We start from the raw sequence: 15,249 nt of genomic DNA, 5'->3' as shown, positions 1-15,249 counted from the left end.
ATTCCTTTCCACATAGCAAAATTCTCTTTCCTGTATGGACTTCTCCCTGCATTGAGTGTGAAGTTCCTTTATCCCCATTGACCAAATTCCTCTCTGCCCAACTGTTAAAACTGGGAGAAAGAGAAAACCATAATCACTTCTTTCCCACCCACCCACCCCAATCCCATTTAAAATGCCCTAGGTAAAATCATGGCTCCATAAAATCAATGGCATTTCATGATTTGCTTTTGCATTTCATAATCATTTCTTTAGCCCTGCATGGGGCACCAGAAATATTAAACTGCACAATAAGATCAATGAATACTTTAAGAAGTATTTTCTTTTATTCATGCAGCAAAACTGGGCAAAAGTAACAAACACAACTTCAGTTTTATAATTTGAACTTCTGGTCTTCATTTGTGTTGTGAACTAAAGGAGAGTGCTGCTACCATTAATACTGCAAATTAGTTATACATCAAGTCTTAGCCTAATGCAATGAACTAGTGGCCATTAAAATAAGCCATTTGCCAGAATCTCTGACTAAATATTTGATCTTACTAATTTTTCTACTTGGGACAGAATGTAAAGGGGTCATCTGCAGTGTATCAGAAATGCTTATTGCACAGATGAATACTCCCATAAATTCATGATCTGTGTGTGGCAAGGATCATGGGCACAGAATGCATGTAAGATATCGTTGAATTGTTACCTCTTCTCTTTCATTTCCTTTCCTTCAGAGCACTTTGAATTCAGCCTCAAGGTTTGTGTTACTGGATACCTGACACTCACCCCCACCTCCCCACCCCCCACCCCACTATTTTCCTCATTCATCCTTTACAACCATCCCAGGGCTTCACTGTGCCCACTGGCTGAGCTGCTGCTTTGATCTACTGACCAATCATAGCACTTCTTAGAATTAGGGGAAATATCATTTGTTCTTTGAATTGGCTAATTTTATTTACATTTTTGTGTTTTCACTTCTCAGCTTCCTTAAAGATTATAGCTGGTTGAGTTCTGGTTAATTGATTTCCACCCCCAACCCTGGATTTGAAATTTGAATTTACCTTTAAACTTGTTTAATTTTAACAATGAAACACCAATAGTGACTGTACAACAATAGAACGCTCCTTTAAGTGTAGGAGATCCTTTTCTTAAAAAATTCTAATTAAGCAACTAAAGTTTACCAGGCAGCCCAACCTATCATCCTCTTAGCATTAAGGCTCTATCATGTTTTGACTTTCATGTGTCGTGTCTAGATATTTTAGATATCTTAGAATGGTGTACATCCAAAGAGTTGACGCAAATTTTAAAAAGTATCTCGCAGTGCTGAAAGAGGTGCAAACGATCAGTTCAAAGCCCCAGAAGAACCCCGTGACCTTCCAAGCACCTCGAGAGGGAGCTGTGTGTGTGGCTCGGTCTGTCCTGTACCTTGGTAAACATGGGCTTCCCGTGCTGGGTAACCATGGCACACTGGTCGCAGTCCACCGTGATGGAAGAGTTGTGGTAGGATTCTTTCGAGTGTTTGAGAATGTAATACAGGTCAGTAACCCCTCCTTCAAACACAGTGCTAAAGTAACGGGGGATGAGGGTCCTGCCGATAGCTGGGAGAGAAACACAGAGAAACAAACCGTTAACAAACACATCAGACCGGTTCGGCACACCCTCTGCCATCGCCAGCCCTCCCCTGGCTGGATACAAATCATCTCAAGAAACCATCCCAGAAGGCAAATTTCTCTTTACAAACACCAAAGCCCTTCGAGGTTGCAGTTAATAAAATAAAATCCCCCAACTGTTCAGGAAAAAATTTGTACAGTCATCTATTCATATTTTGCATCCACTGGAAGTCAAAAAGATAAGGGTTAGTATTTTAAAACAATGGGGAAGATTCATTAACCACCTTGGATTTTGTATATACTCTTTAAGTGAACATGCTTTCAAGAAATAAAACATGTCCAACCTACTTGTATTTTTCCATGGATCATTCAGAGGCCAATTATGTTTTCTTAGTATTAACAACAGCATTAACAATGGAAATTTTAAATATATATTGCTTTATAGTGCATGAAACATTTGACATTCTTTCACTGGATCTTCAGAATAACTCCAAGAGGTAGAAGACTGAGACCCAAAAGAGTTATTATGGATAAAGAAAAAGGGTGATTTTGAATGTTTCCAACACTATGTCTCAAGCTACTTTAAAGAAAAAAGTGATCTGCCTTTCCATGTACAAAGAGATCCATAACTATGCAAACAGTGATTATTTTACCTGCTTCTACACCTGAATACATTACCTTGAGAACAGAAAGCCATTTTCCAAGAACTTGATACCCTCCACTCGGTCTCTTTCATACCATGTTTCCTGCCCCATTTTAGAAATTGTGTAAGTAGCTGGGTCTTTCCCATGCCTAGCCTTGCTTTTCTGCAGTGATTTTAAATCCTCTTACAATGAAAATCCCAACTCATAATATCAGGAATTTTGCCTATGTGCAGATTTTAAGGCAAAGTCCTAAAGCACTCTCAAGTGATCCAAGGTTTTAATAAATTGCTCACATTTGCTATATAATGCCTCCTGAAACGCAAAAATAATATTTAATATAAATAAACCACCAGAAAGCTTTAGCTAGGAAAGATCACCCAACCTTCCCTTGAATGTTTTAAAATATTTAATTTCATTTGAAAAGAATCAGTGTTAATCCATTCTGTACGGATCTACATTTCTTTTGTACATGGGCTTGGAGTAAATGAATATAAAAATACCCTGCCGAAATGTTCTCTGAAACAATCTCCAAAAAATCCTGATGGGGATGACTAGACCCTGCATAATTCATATAGTTGTTAGTGCTTCATATTTATTGCAGCCAAAATCAATCAACAAGTGTGTGCTAAATATTCCAGGATCTTCAGTGGGTCCATCCTAAATAATCCTTTTACATAAATTTCCTAAATACTGCCTAATTCTCAAGAGTGCCTGTTCATTCACTGAATATAAAATTCAAATGAGAGTAGTTTGAGACCACCATATTCTTAAATATATGCATAGCAAATATTATAAAGAAAACTGTGTAATGCTTAAAAACCTTATTGTTCTTTGCTAAACAGATAAAATTAATGTATGTTAAATGTTCTAACTTAAAGCTGATTACTATAAATCAGTTGAACAAATTTGGCAATTTGGGATCTGCATTGTTGGAGAGAAACACAATCCATAAAAATGTAGATGTAGGGTGACTATGTTTCACTGTACTATCTAAGGAATTTTATATTAAAAAGATCATCATAAATAGATATCACTGGATTATCCAAATTACAGTTTATTTATCATGAATCCTGTACAATTTAATTCCTTTATAGCATTGTTTGGCATATATTATCAACATTTTCATTCATCATATAAGAAAAGCTGAATGGGAGAAAAGCTTGAGATGCCTTAACTTTAGACTCGAATTTTTAATTACTTCTCCAACTCCAGAAAATGTGCAAATTACATAGGAGATATATTTAGAGGGAAAGGCTGTTTAGCTTTCTTCTACCCCTGTAGGAAATGGTTGTGCTGGATACCTGAGGTTTGTTTTCAGCCTTGTGTCCTTTGGGGAGCTGTCCCTACCATTTTCCACATGGTCCTGTTTGGACCAACACTCATGGAGCTCCATTGTCTACTGTGGAAGAATGCTGCTCTTGTATTGTAGTCCCTGGCAAATGATGACAACAGCATTCATGTTTGTTGTTGCATATGAATCTCCTCTCCTTAAATCGGGGCTGGACCCTTTGATCCACTTTAATCAATATCTGGTGGCACAAGTAGCCTTAAGGGATAATGAAGGTCTGGAAACTTCCACTTTTATATTTGGGAAAAGTCAGTGACATATACCCAAGTTCAGCTACTCTAAACCACATTACAGCGGGAAGCCCAACCTAGCTATGTGGAGAGGATGTGAAGGAGAACTGAGTCTTCCAGCCAACAACCCCAGCTGAACTTCTGGCCAAAAGCTAGCACCAAACTTCCCAGCCAGGTGACTAGGCCATCTTGGAAGTGAATCCTCCAACCCATTTAAATTGTCTCATGATAGTGTGCTATAGAACAGAAGTGAGCTGTCCCCATTGAACCCTGCCCAAATTGCCGAAACATGAGTAATAAATGAAATACTTGTACTTCAAGCAAATAGGTTTTGGGACAATTTTTAATGCAGCTATGGATAACTATAGTACCTTTTCAACCTCCTGGACCACAGAGTCAAACTGGAATCCTTGCCTGAAAGAAGGTCATTTTGCCACTAAAAACGTGTGAATCATGGTAATACTGAAGCTTTCATACAGAAGAAAGCAGAATAAAAAGAGAGTCTTTGTAGACTGCTTTAGGTTCTTTTTTCAGCTGGCACTGATGCCAATTTCATCCTTTCAAGGTCTCACTTATATGAGATGCACCACCTCCTTGTCTTTGCTTATGATGGTTTGGGTTAGGTTTCTGACATCTGTAAATAGAGGAATCCTGATTAGCACTGTTGTGTTCCAGCTTGGAAAGGGGCAACAAATATTTGAGATAGAATAAAGAGATAGGGATAAGAATATTCATCCATAAGAGATAACTGAGCCCCTCTTTGTGTAACACACTGTGTTAGAAGCTGCAGGAAATAAACTAGAGCCTGTATTAGTTTTCTATTGATGCTGTAGTAGCAATTTTCCACAATCTCAGTAGCTTAAAATGGCAAAAATCTGATATCTTATAGTTCCAACAGTCTGACATGGGTATTACTGGGCTAAAACCAAGGTGACAGCAGGGCTGAGTTCTTTTCTAGGGTCTCTAAGGGAGAATATATTGTCTTTGTTTTCCAGCTTCTAGAGCCTGCTTGCATTGCTTGGCTTGTGGCTTCTTTCTTCTTTCTTCAAACTCAGCTATAGCAGGTTGAGTCCTCACATTGGTAGGTTGTGGTAAAAGAGGCATACTCAAATATATACAAGGAAATTGATATAGTGATTACTCCTTATCTTGAGAATTTACCTAATTTTCTGATAGTTTATTAGGTGTGACTCCATGGAAACAGAACCACATAACCACACATTCATGTTTTTAGGCAAAGTAAGTTATAATAAAACAATTATAATTATTTTTAATTTTTCTAAGCTTGATAACTGATAAAGTGTTCATCTGAATCAGGGTAGGTTTATGCAGTTGGCTTCAAACTGCAGTATTTCAGAACTCCAAATGGAAATTCTACTACTGAGATACGTAAAAACACAGAGATTCATTAAACTTTAGAATTATCTGTATTCAGAAATCAATGAGAGTATTACACAAACATGTAAATGGAGATGCTCCTAACTGTGAAATAAACAATACTGTTTTAAAATTACCATCAATAACCATTTTAAATAGGCAAAAGAATGGAAATCCTAAACTTCGATGGGGGTGAAATTGGTTTATGACAGATTCTTTTGTTCTTGGTTAGCAAGTCAAAATGACTTTACTTCTGTAACTTGACATCATTTCATTCTAACATACTGTGACAGTTTGAAGCTGGGTGGACTCCAGAAGATCCTGTTCTTAAAGCTAATTCATTCTTGTGTATATAAACCTGAATCTATTGTTGGGACCTTTTGATTAAATTACTTCAGTTCAGGGCCTTTGCATGATTCAGGATGGGTCTTAATCCTCTTATTGGTATATTTTATAAACAGAAGAGTAAAAAGCTGCAGACATAGAAAAGAGCTTCAGAGATGAGAAGAACCCAGAAGCTGAGAGGAAGTCACTTTAAATAAAAGCTGAAAGCAAGGAGGCCCAGAAGAGAGAGGAGAGAGGAGTGGGCATCGCCATATGGCACACAGTTGTGCGTCTTCCCATGCTGCTGCCACGTTATGATGGTACATAGCTGCGGCTCAATAAGAAAGTGTCTCCTGATGGTGCCTTGATTTGGACACTTTCACGGCCTCAGAACTATTAGCTTTTAACCTAATAAATCCCTATTGTAAAAGCCAACTTATTTATTGGTATCTGAATTTCTATAGCCTAGCAAACTAAAACACGTTTTATTTCTTTTTTCAATCAAGGTCATTTTGACTTAATTTTCATCTCAAGCTCTCTTGCTAGTTTTCAGATTTATGCATTTAAATATGCTTATCCAGTACCTATTACGGGCCAGATATTGTTCTGGGGTGCTGGGGATATGTAGTAGTAAGTAGCTTACTTTTTGGTGGGGAGATAGAAAATAACCTTGGTGACAGGGATGGTAGGCTCATTAGGAATGATTGGTCTGGAAGGCTGCAAAGAGGAGGAAAAACTGGAGCTGAGTCCTGCATGAATTAGACCATGAGAAATTTGGGAATGGAGAGGTCCAGAAGCAGGGACCAGAAAAGGCAAAAGCCCCAAGACAGGAGTAAGTTTGGCTATAAGGAGCTTGGCATGGTGGAGGCATGATCAAGGAGAGTGAGACTGACAGAACATGCAGTTAGAGGAGGCAGGACCAGAATCTGTGGAGCTTTATAGGCCATGGCAAAGGGCTTGCATTTTATTCTTAGTGCAATGAAAAGGCATTAACATTGTTCAGGGGAAAGGCACAGCCATGGAGACCTCCTCTTGGCTTGACCTCTTTCCAACATCTTTGGTATGGTGCTGAACCCTTTACTGACTTCAGTCCATGCTCTAGACAACAATGCCTCGCGGACGTGGTCCAGGGTCAATGGGGTAAGAGTGAGGTGTCATAGAAAGATCTAAGCTAAAGAACGAGCAGACATCAGTCAGGCAAAGGGGGGCAAACTGTAGGACAGTGGCCCAGGCTGCTATAACAGCATGTATTAGCATGCATTTATATCCTGTGATTTGGGATGCCACTTTGAACAGATGTTATATATGTATACATCACAGGATCTTGTCTGAATGAATCACTCCATTATGTACAGCTTTCTCTCTCTCTCCTATGACTGTACTTATTTCTTTTAATTATAATAACTTTGTAATGTGGTATATAACTAGTAGAATTATTTCTTCCCCCTGTATTACTCTTTTATGTCAACATTTTCATAATCACTCTCTCCTATTTATTTTTCAAGATGACAATTGAGATAATTTTGTCAGATTAGAAAATTCAGGAGAAAGGTTGATTAAAATTGAGTTAAGTTTACTAAGAAATACTTGACATCTTTCAAATACCCAGTGTTCCTGTGCAGGAGCATGGAATGTACGTCCATTTGTTTGTTTTTATTTCTATCTACAAAGAATTCTGCAATTGTCTATACATAGATACCTAACACTTTTTGTTAAGATGATTCTTGAATATTTTAATTATACTGAATTGTTAAGGTAATTTTTTCACTATATTTCCATTTGGCACTCAAATGCTCTTATTGATTTTAATAGGATTCCAGAAGATTTTTTTTTTTTTAGGTAAAGAACACCATCCTTCCCAAGTATTGATAATTTTGTTCACTTACTTCTTTCCAATATATTTATATCATTTATTCTTGGCCTCATTGCAATGGTTAGAACAGAACTTTCAGAACAATTAAGTAAGAATGGAGGTAGTGTTTGTTCATTTTTCTCCATGATTTTTAAAGAGAATGCCTCTAAGATTAAAAGAAGTGCTATATGTTGATTTGATATATTATGACAAGAAAAAAAAATTTCTCTTCTGATCTTTGTTTTTACTTTTTTTTCTTTTTAAAATCCTGATGGATATTTAATTTGATCAGATACCTTTTCAGGACCTAGTGAAGGGATTGCCTGATTTTCCTTTAAAACACTATTCATATAATTTTAATTATTAAACAATTTTTGCATACTTCGGATAAACCTTGTTCTCTCATATATATATACAAACACACATACTTTTTTTCATATAAATGCAGTCTCATTCATTCATTTCTTTGACAAATATCCATGAAGTCAATCTATGTAAGAGTCATTGGGCTACGTATTGTTTTAGAATGACAGAGCCTGACAAGACCCCAACTTTAGTCCGGCGGCTCCTAATACCATTTTTCTAAACCCAGTGGGTTTCTGAAGATTTAAAATGCCTTCCTAATTAGTTCCATGTTTCAAAAAAATCATTTAAAAAGACATGTTTAGCCGTGTTTCTCTGATTCAAGTAGAAATGATCCCAACTCAAGGTAATACTGATTAGCTACTGATTAGTGATTACAAATGACACATATGTGGAAAGAATAAAATAAAAAATACTAACAGTTATTTAATAAATGCAATTAGGTTATCTATGATTATATTTTACAGAAGAATCTGGTGGCTGCAGAAGTAAAACTGAGTAGTTACCTGGAGTTAGGGAAGAACAAAGTAGAATATTTGTTTTTTTATGTCATTCCAGTTTATTAGAATGAACAAATTTATAGATTTGTATACAGAAAAGTACACAAGAGAAAATAAGTACATATATAAAACACCTGTGTGGCTGGATATCACTTTCAGAAATTCAATTACCTAGAAATAGTTGCCTTCAGTTTAGTACATTCAGTATTTGGACATTTAAAACACTATGTCAATCAAGCCATGTATCTGCATCTTGACCAAAACTGTTTCATAAAGACCTTTATCAAGTTAAAAAAACAAAAAACACAAAAAAAACCCCACTATGTCAAGTCTGTGTTTATAACCACCAAGTAGGAAGACAGATAGAAAATTATGCCATACACGTTCAGTTCTTACCATTAAACATTTAACCACAAAACTTTAGCTGGGACTACTTTGAGCTAATGAGTAGAGGTCCATGAGTCGCCATTTTGTTTGGATCCGTAGGAGTCATCCACCTAAAAGTAACATTGTGGCCGATTAACACCCATAAGAACCCAAGCATTATAGGTTAAGACACAACATTTAGAAACCCAATAAAAACAACAACGAACAAACTCTTTTTTGAAAGAACACACTCTTGAGAACTGTGCTGACAACAGGACTGAAAATGAACTGCAAAATTTCCACACTTAAGAGGGGAAGTTCTGCTTTTCGAGAACTTCAGCTCAAGAGGATGAGCTTCTGTTCCATAGGCAGGATAAAGGTTGTGTCCATTTGCAATCCAGTTACTGAGAAGGTAGAGAGGCTCCAGATCTGCAAACCCTTAATGTCTCCGGTCCCCATCCTCTCCCGCTCCTGCCCAACCCTGCTGCCTGTGAAAGGTGCGTAATGCTGGAGCTCAGGAGCAAAGTTGATGGAAAAGAGAATCAGAGGGCAAAGGAGAGAAGAGGATCAGCTTTTTCCTCATATGCATTAGCGAGCAAGCACGTGGGAAAAGGATGCTTTTGCCCTGGGAAGAGAAATGAACTTTGAAAAGAGAAGTCACATCTGTTAGATTCCAAAATGCCTAAGAAGTTAGACTTGCTTCAGGTTTACTTTAAAATTTCTCTTTGGTGCTCTGAAGCAAGATTTCTTTTAAAAGGTGCCTACTTTTAAAAACATCTTCTAAAAGGTGTCTACTACAGTCCTTAGATTTTATGCCCTAAAACAGAAGCCCAAACAATGCTGGATGTTAAGGATTTGAAAATGTATTCAGAACAGCATGGCCTGAGGGGTTTGTGGTGGTTAGACCTCCCAATCAGAGGGTCCATGGTAGGGCAGAACACTTGTTTTTAATCAACCAGTGTTGGTTTATTTCGGTGCAGAATTCTACTTTACCAACTTTTTAATTGCATGAGTAATACACGTGCAAAAATTTACCATGTTATTGGGGCAGAGACTCTCAAGCTGTTGACCAGTCCTGGTTCCTTTCTCTAGTAGTCACAGAGCTGGACCTCACTTCCCAAACTCCCTTTCAGTTGGGGGCTGACTTGTGACAAAGCTGTAGCCAATGACCAATAGACAATTACATTGGTTTTTCTTTTCTTTTTCAAGGAATAGACACCAAAAAGGGAACTTCCACTTCCAGAGCTGGCCAGGAAAATCATTGTGTGTGTGATTTTCACTCTTCCCCACCTCTGACAGCCAGATGCTGAAGACCCAGCAGGGGATTCCACGGACTTAAAGAGTGGAGGAGGCCCCAGATAGTATGAGCCTGAATCTCTGAATTTCTATTAGGAGGAGGGCTGCCTCATATCAGGAAGATCCATATGGACTATGGAGTGAAAAATATATTCTAAAATGTTAAGCCACTGAAATATTGACATTTATTTCTTTAAAGAGTTAGAGTTAACTAATACAATTACTAATAAATGTAAAGTTCCCTTGACCACTCTGTACCCACCAATCTCAGTGTCTTCAGTCTTCCCTAGGGCACCTTTGTTATCAATATTTTATGTATATCCCTAGATTTTTTTCTAAAACTTTATCGCCCTCCCCCCGCCCCGCCGCTTTGCTGCTTGCTCACTGTCTGCTCTCTGTGTACATTCACTGTGCATTCTTGTGTGACTGCTTGTCTCCCTTTACTGTGTCATCTTGCTGCACCAGTTTTCTGCAGGCGCAGGCCATCAGCCCTCTGAGGGAATGGGCCAGCTTGCCTTCACAAGGAGGTCCTGGGAATTGAACCCAGGGTCTCCCATATGGTAGACAGGAGCACAATCACTTGAGCTACATCTACTTCCCTCTAGATTTTTATTATACATTTATATCTATCTGTTTTTCTACCATTTATCTATTTATCTATTCTCTCTCTTCCCATAAAAAACACATCATTTTATGTGAGTGACTTTTTTGTTTTGTTTTTATTTACATAACATTTATCTTACTGAATGTATCTATATGGAACTTGTCTTTTTTCACTCAATAATATATTTTTGAGCACTAACCAAGTGAACATGTATAGGGTTAATTCATTGATTTTAGTCACATATCCCAGAGTATGGCTGCTTCACAGGTGATTTAGGTATTCCTATGTTGAAGGATGGCCAATTATTTTTCAGTTTTTTTCCAACATGATATTGAGAGGGGAAAATACATATTTTATTTACTGGGACAAGTAGTAACTTGTCCTTCAAAAGGCTGTTACTAATTTAGTCCCTCATCAGCCCTGATAGTACCTGTTTTGCTCACAACTTCATCAAGGCTCACTGCTATGAAATTTTAAATATTTTGCCATTTAGATTACAAAGTGTGTCCCTTACTAAGTTGCAGCCCTTAAGTCCTTAAAGGTGTATCCACATGTAGAAGATGAAATTAAGTAATTAACTGGAGACATCCAACTCGTGATTATCGCTCCAAGTGAATCATCCGTATTTGGCATTTCCAGGTGCTTTGCAGTTTTCTCGAGTTTTTCTCTCAAAACACATTTACTTGGCTAAAGAGAGGAACTGCTCCAGATTAGAAGTGTGAGAAAAATTCCACTCATTGATTTTTTTAAAGGTGCCCAACTTCAAGAACGCTGAGGAAATTATTTCAACATGATTTATTAGGTCTTCCCAAACCCAAACCAATGGAGACACCTCAAGTCATTCATTTTGAGTTTTACTATCAGCACAATTCAACTAGGTTAGGGAAATGTTACCAGAGAAACAGACATATGTGGGAGATTTCAAACCTAATCTAAACCAGGAATCAGCACTCTGATCGCAATGCCAAGAGTGGTGAAAGAGACAATTTCCTTTCTGTGGAGGGTGGGAAAACTTGCATAAAGCCGGGCTCTTAAAGCTGAGCTTTTCCTGAGATCCCTCCTCCAGGGCCGGGTGTTACACAAGGTGTTCCTTCTAGGGTCACTAAAACAGAAGATAATGAAGCATGACACTTTAAAGTTGATTTTGCAGTGAAAGGAAAGGTTTGTAGAATTAAAGTCATTAAACTGGCTCTCCCCAACACCCTATCCCTAACTCCATCTTAATCTCACCCGCTTCCTGTTACCATGCGCTCACATTCCTCAAAACCTTGGCTGGCACAGCATCCTCCACCCGGTGTGCCCCAGCCCCACTTCTGCTTCAGCCTAAATCCTGGGCATCTTCAGGCTTCAGCTACTGGATCATGTTGCTGATCGCCCCCTGATCATGCCTGATCATCACCCTTATCCTTCAAGTTTTCCACTTCTCTCTCCTGTACCCTTGAAGTTGGTATAAACTTGAGCTCTGCAGTGCAAGTTCTGGATTCATATGCAGGCTGCGCCACTTGCAGTTTCTTCATATGTTAAATGGGAATCAAATAGGAACTAATGGTGTGAGCTAAGTATTAATAACATCATGCAAGGAAAGTGCTTTGCACAGAGCCTGACACTGCTGAGCAGTGAAAGCACGTTCACTCTTATGGCTCCCATAATACCCGGGGTATACACATACTATGGAATTTAGCCTGCTGTATAGCAATCATTAGTTTTACTGCATTTCCTTCAGTGCCTGCACTGAAGGGAGGGAACATATCGTGCTCATTTCAGTACCACTAGCGCATTCAAGATATATATAGCTACTTAAGAGAAGTTTGGCAAACGGATGGACACAGACTTGGCATGTCTATTTGGACAGTGTGCCAACCTCAAACCTGTTAAATGAGCTTACAAGTTTCTAAAGCAAAGGGGAGGCCACTTGTATAGTTGAAGGCCTGAAAACCCAAACTGCAAGAAGAGGAAAGTAAGGTTTTATGGGCCCATATCTGGAATTTTCACATTTGACACCCAGATAATTATGAATTAGGGACTAATCATTTTAAAAGATTCATTTTGGGACTGAAGTTAGTTTTGAGTTTTGCAAGTAAATACAACTCCCCATCTGAGACGGTTTAGTTTTGATGGGCTTCTCTCTTACTGTATTTATGCACACAATCCATAAACATCCAATCTCCATAAACAAAAGCACACTTTTTAAAAAAAGACTCCATTTGCATGCCAAGTCAGCATTCCAGAGGCATTTTGCAGAGAAGTCAAAGTCCTTGGAAATGAGAAGCAGTAAAAGAGGGTCAGATTCACATTCCACAGAAATCCATCGGGGGCTGTGCTTCTGACCCCTCGATTGTGTCTACAAGAGTGAACAACCGTTCTGACAGCGAATTAAACGTTGCATAGACTTCCCGGCAGCAGGGCTTAACAGCCCAACTGCCTCCACCCAGGTCGGACAGACCTGTGTGGGCGCCAGCTGGTGGGTTCTGACATTTTGTATGCAGGTTTTCAGCCAACCTGAGGACTTAAGAGAGAGAAGGCAGCCTCTGGGTCTTCTGTGGGATCTGGGATAGTCCCCGCTTGGCCTGAGCCTTGGCATCTAGTTACTTGTGTCCCCACACACCTGCCAACATCCCTAATGGCTTAAACGACAAGACCCCTTTCTCCCTGACTTTCCAGCAATTCCTTCCCTGAAGCCACCACACTCATTCTATGAGGGGATTGTGGTTCCACTCCCCCAAATGGTGCCCAACTGAAATGATGTTTCTGGACTCCCTGTGCACTCCTTAGTGCCTGGAAGGAAGCTCGACCTTCTGAGGGGAGCTGAGGAGCGTCACACCAGTCCTGGGCCACACGAACCAGAGCAGGGCTGCTGCGTCAGCATGCGTGTTGGTCTGGCCTCTCTGTCTCCATCTCTGTCCTCTTAGCTGGTCCTGTGAACTGGGAAGAAGGTCCAGGGACTCCTCTGACCTTCTTTCTCCCAGGCCTCACCAGAGCTGGCCAGCTCCCAGGAATGGCCTTGGGCTCAGGAACATGGACTCTGGAGCCATGCTGCCTGGACTCAAAACATAGCTCTGCCATGTAGCAGCTGTGTGATCTTGGACAGGATATTTAATCCCTCTGGCCTCAGACTTCTCAGCTGCAAAATGGGCACAAGAATAGTACCTATTTCCCAGGGATGTTGGAAATGGAACCTGAAGCGTCTCATCCCAGGCCAAACTCAATTCCCTTACCTTATTTTTCTTCACGACATTCATCATTACTTATATTATGTTTTATTTGTATATTGTCTGCCCCTTTCACGAGAATACAAGTTCCCCAGGAAGGGAGGGCCTGTGCCTTTTTGCTCCTGGCTCTATTCTCAGAATCAAGAGCAACATGGGGCACATAGTAGGTACTTAAATACTTGTTGAATGTCCAGACTTTGCCTTGGCTCCCAGTAGAGTATCGGTAATCGTTAGCTATTTGGTGATTTTATCATTATCATTATTAGATTGCCACGAAGGTGAAATAACATGGAAAACCTCTGGCACCCAGGAGGACTAAATGCTAGAGGGAGAGAGATGGAGAGAAAATGGAAGGAAGGGAAGAAGGGCAGACACATTCCCAAGCAGAGGTGCTGGGGGAAGGATTAACTTCATGTTCAGGGGAAAGAGGGTGGTTAGGGTTGGGAGGTAAGGAGAGCGAGCCCAGGCACCCAAGTGTGAGAGAAGCTGTAGATGAGGGAGACAAGGCCACGACGAGAAAGCAGGGTGGATGTGAGTGACTCGCACTGCCTTGCTGCTTGCTGTAGTCCCAGTGAGACTGTGAGCTGAAGAAACCCCCTGCAGCTGAGGTGGCTCTTGTGCTATGTCTCTGGACCATACAAACCACAGTTCCATGCTCTGAGCAGAAATCCCAGACCTCCTGGAAAGGGAGCTGTGCTGCCCTTCTTCCTTTCCCTGACTCACTAGTGGCTAAAGGAAAATCAGGATGGGGAAGTGTAAGAAACACAGGCTGTGACATCAGACAGAAATTGACCCTCATGGCCACTTCTATGTAGAGTCATGGTTTAGTGCAACGAGGTCATCCAAATGGGTCCATTTGTCTTTTTACCTGCATAGTCCCCCTGTTTAAATACACATATATTTTGCACCAAAGTGGCCAACTGTAGTTACATGGAGACAATCTGACTTTTATTTCCAGATAACTGTGAGGATTCCTTGAAATAGGTAAAAGAACATAGACTCCATAGAAGGTACCAGCTACGGATGCTTACTGAGGACCTTGCATACATGGCAAGGGCTCAATAACTCTTTCTGAAGGACAGAGCAAAGATTTCTGAAATGCAGAAATGACATCAGGAGCACACAGACTTTGTCTAAATTCCACCTTCTACACAGAAAAACCAGGTGATTCTAAGCTTTTTCATAAACGAGCTTGCAAGACGGCTGGCTTAGAGAATTCAGAGGCAGCAGTGTCTGGAGCCACGCGGTTCCTGTTCTTTCTAGCAAACCTGGGACTAACTTCATTCACTAGTCTGCAGTTTCCAATTTGCCCAAGACTCTGCAAATTAAACCCACCAGGGCTGTGTAATCTCCTACTATTATTATTATTTTCTCAAATCTTTGGAAACTCTCTGCATTTTTTTCATCATCTGCAATGGAATATACCTTGCTGCCTGAATAACATCATTTCAGAATGTTCTCTCTCAATCTCTCTGCCCTCTTCTCCCAAGGCTTTTGTTCACAGTATGATTTCACCCCCTCATCAGAGGGAACATTCTAGTAAC

General features: G+C 39.8%; 1 protein-coding gene across 12 annotated transcripts in view; it reads right to left on the bottom strand.

Moving 5' to 3' along the window:
- The window catches only part of LDB2 (LIM domain binding 2), a 386,211-nt gene that overhangs the window by 78,892 nt on the left and 292,070 nt on the right, over positions 1 to 15,249 (bottom strand). For 11 of the 12 annotated variants that reach the window (XM_071217180.1, XM_058300580.1, XM_004474229.3 and 8 more), the window contains exon 3: positions 1,408 to 1,580. In XM_071217180.1, coding sequence (XP_071073281.1) covers positions 1,408 to 1,580 — 173 coding nt within the window. Of the gene's footprint in view, positions 1 to 1,407; positions 1,581 to 8,626; positions 8,728 to 15,249 lie in introns of all 12 variants that reach the window. The other variant, XM_058300621.1, reaches the window with a different exon arrangement.

Source organism: Dasypus novemcinctus, chromosome 1, assembly GCF_030445035.2.
Source record: "Dasypus novemcinctus isolate mDasNov1 chromosome 1, mDasNov1.1.hap2, whole genome shotgun sequence".
Lineage (NCBI taxonomy): Eukaryota > Metazoa > Chordata > Mammalia > Cingulata > Dasypodidae > Dasypus > Dasypus novemcinctus.
Note: the sequence above shows the minus strand (reverse complement) of the source record. Positions and strands in the feature narration are given on the sequence as shown.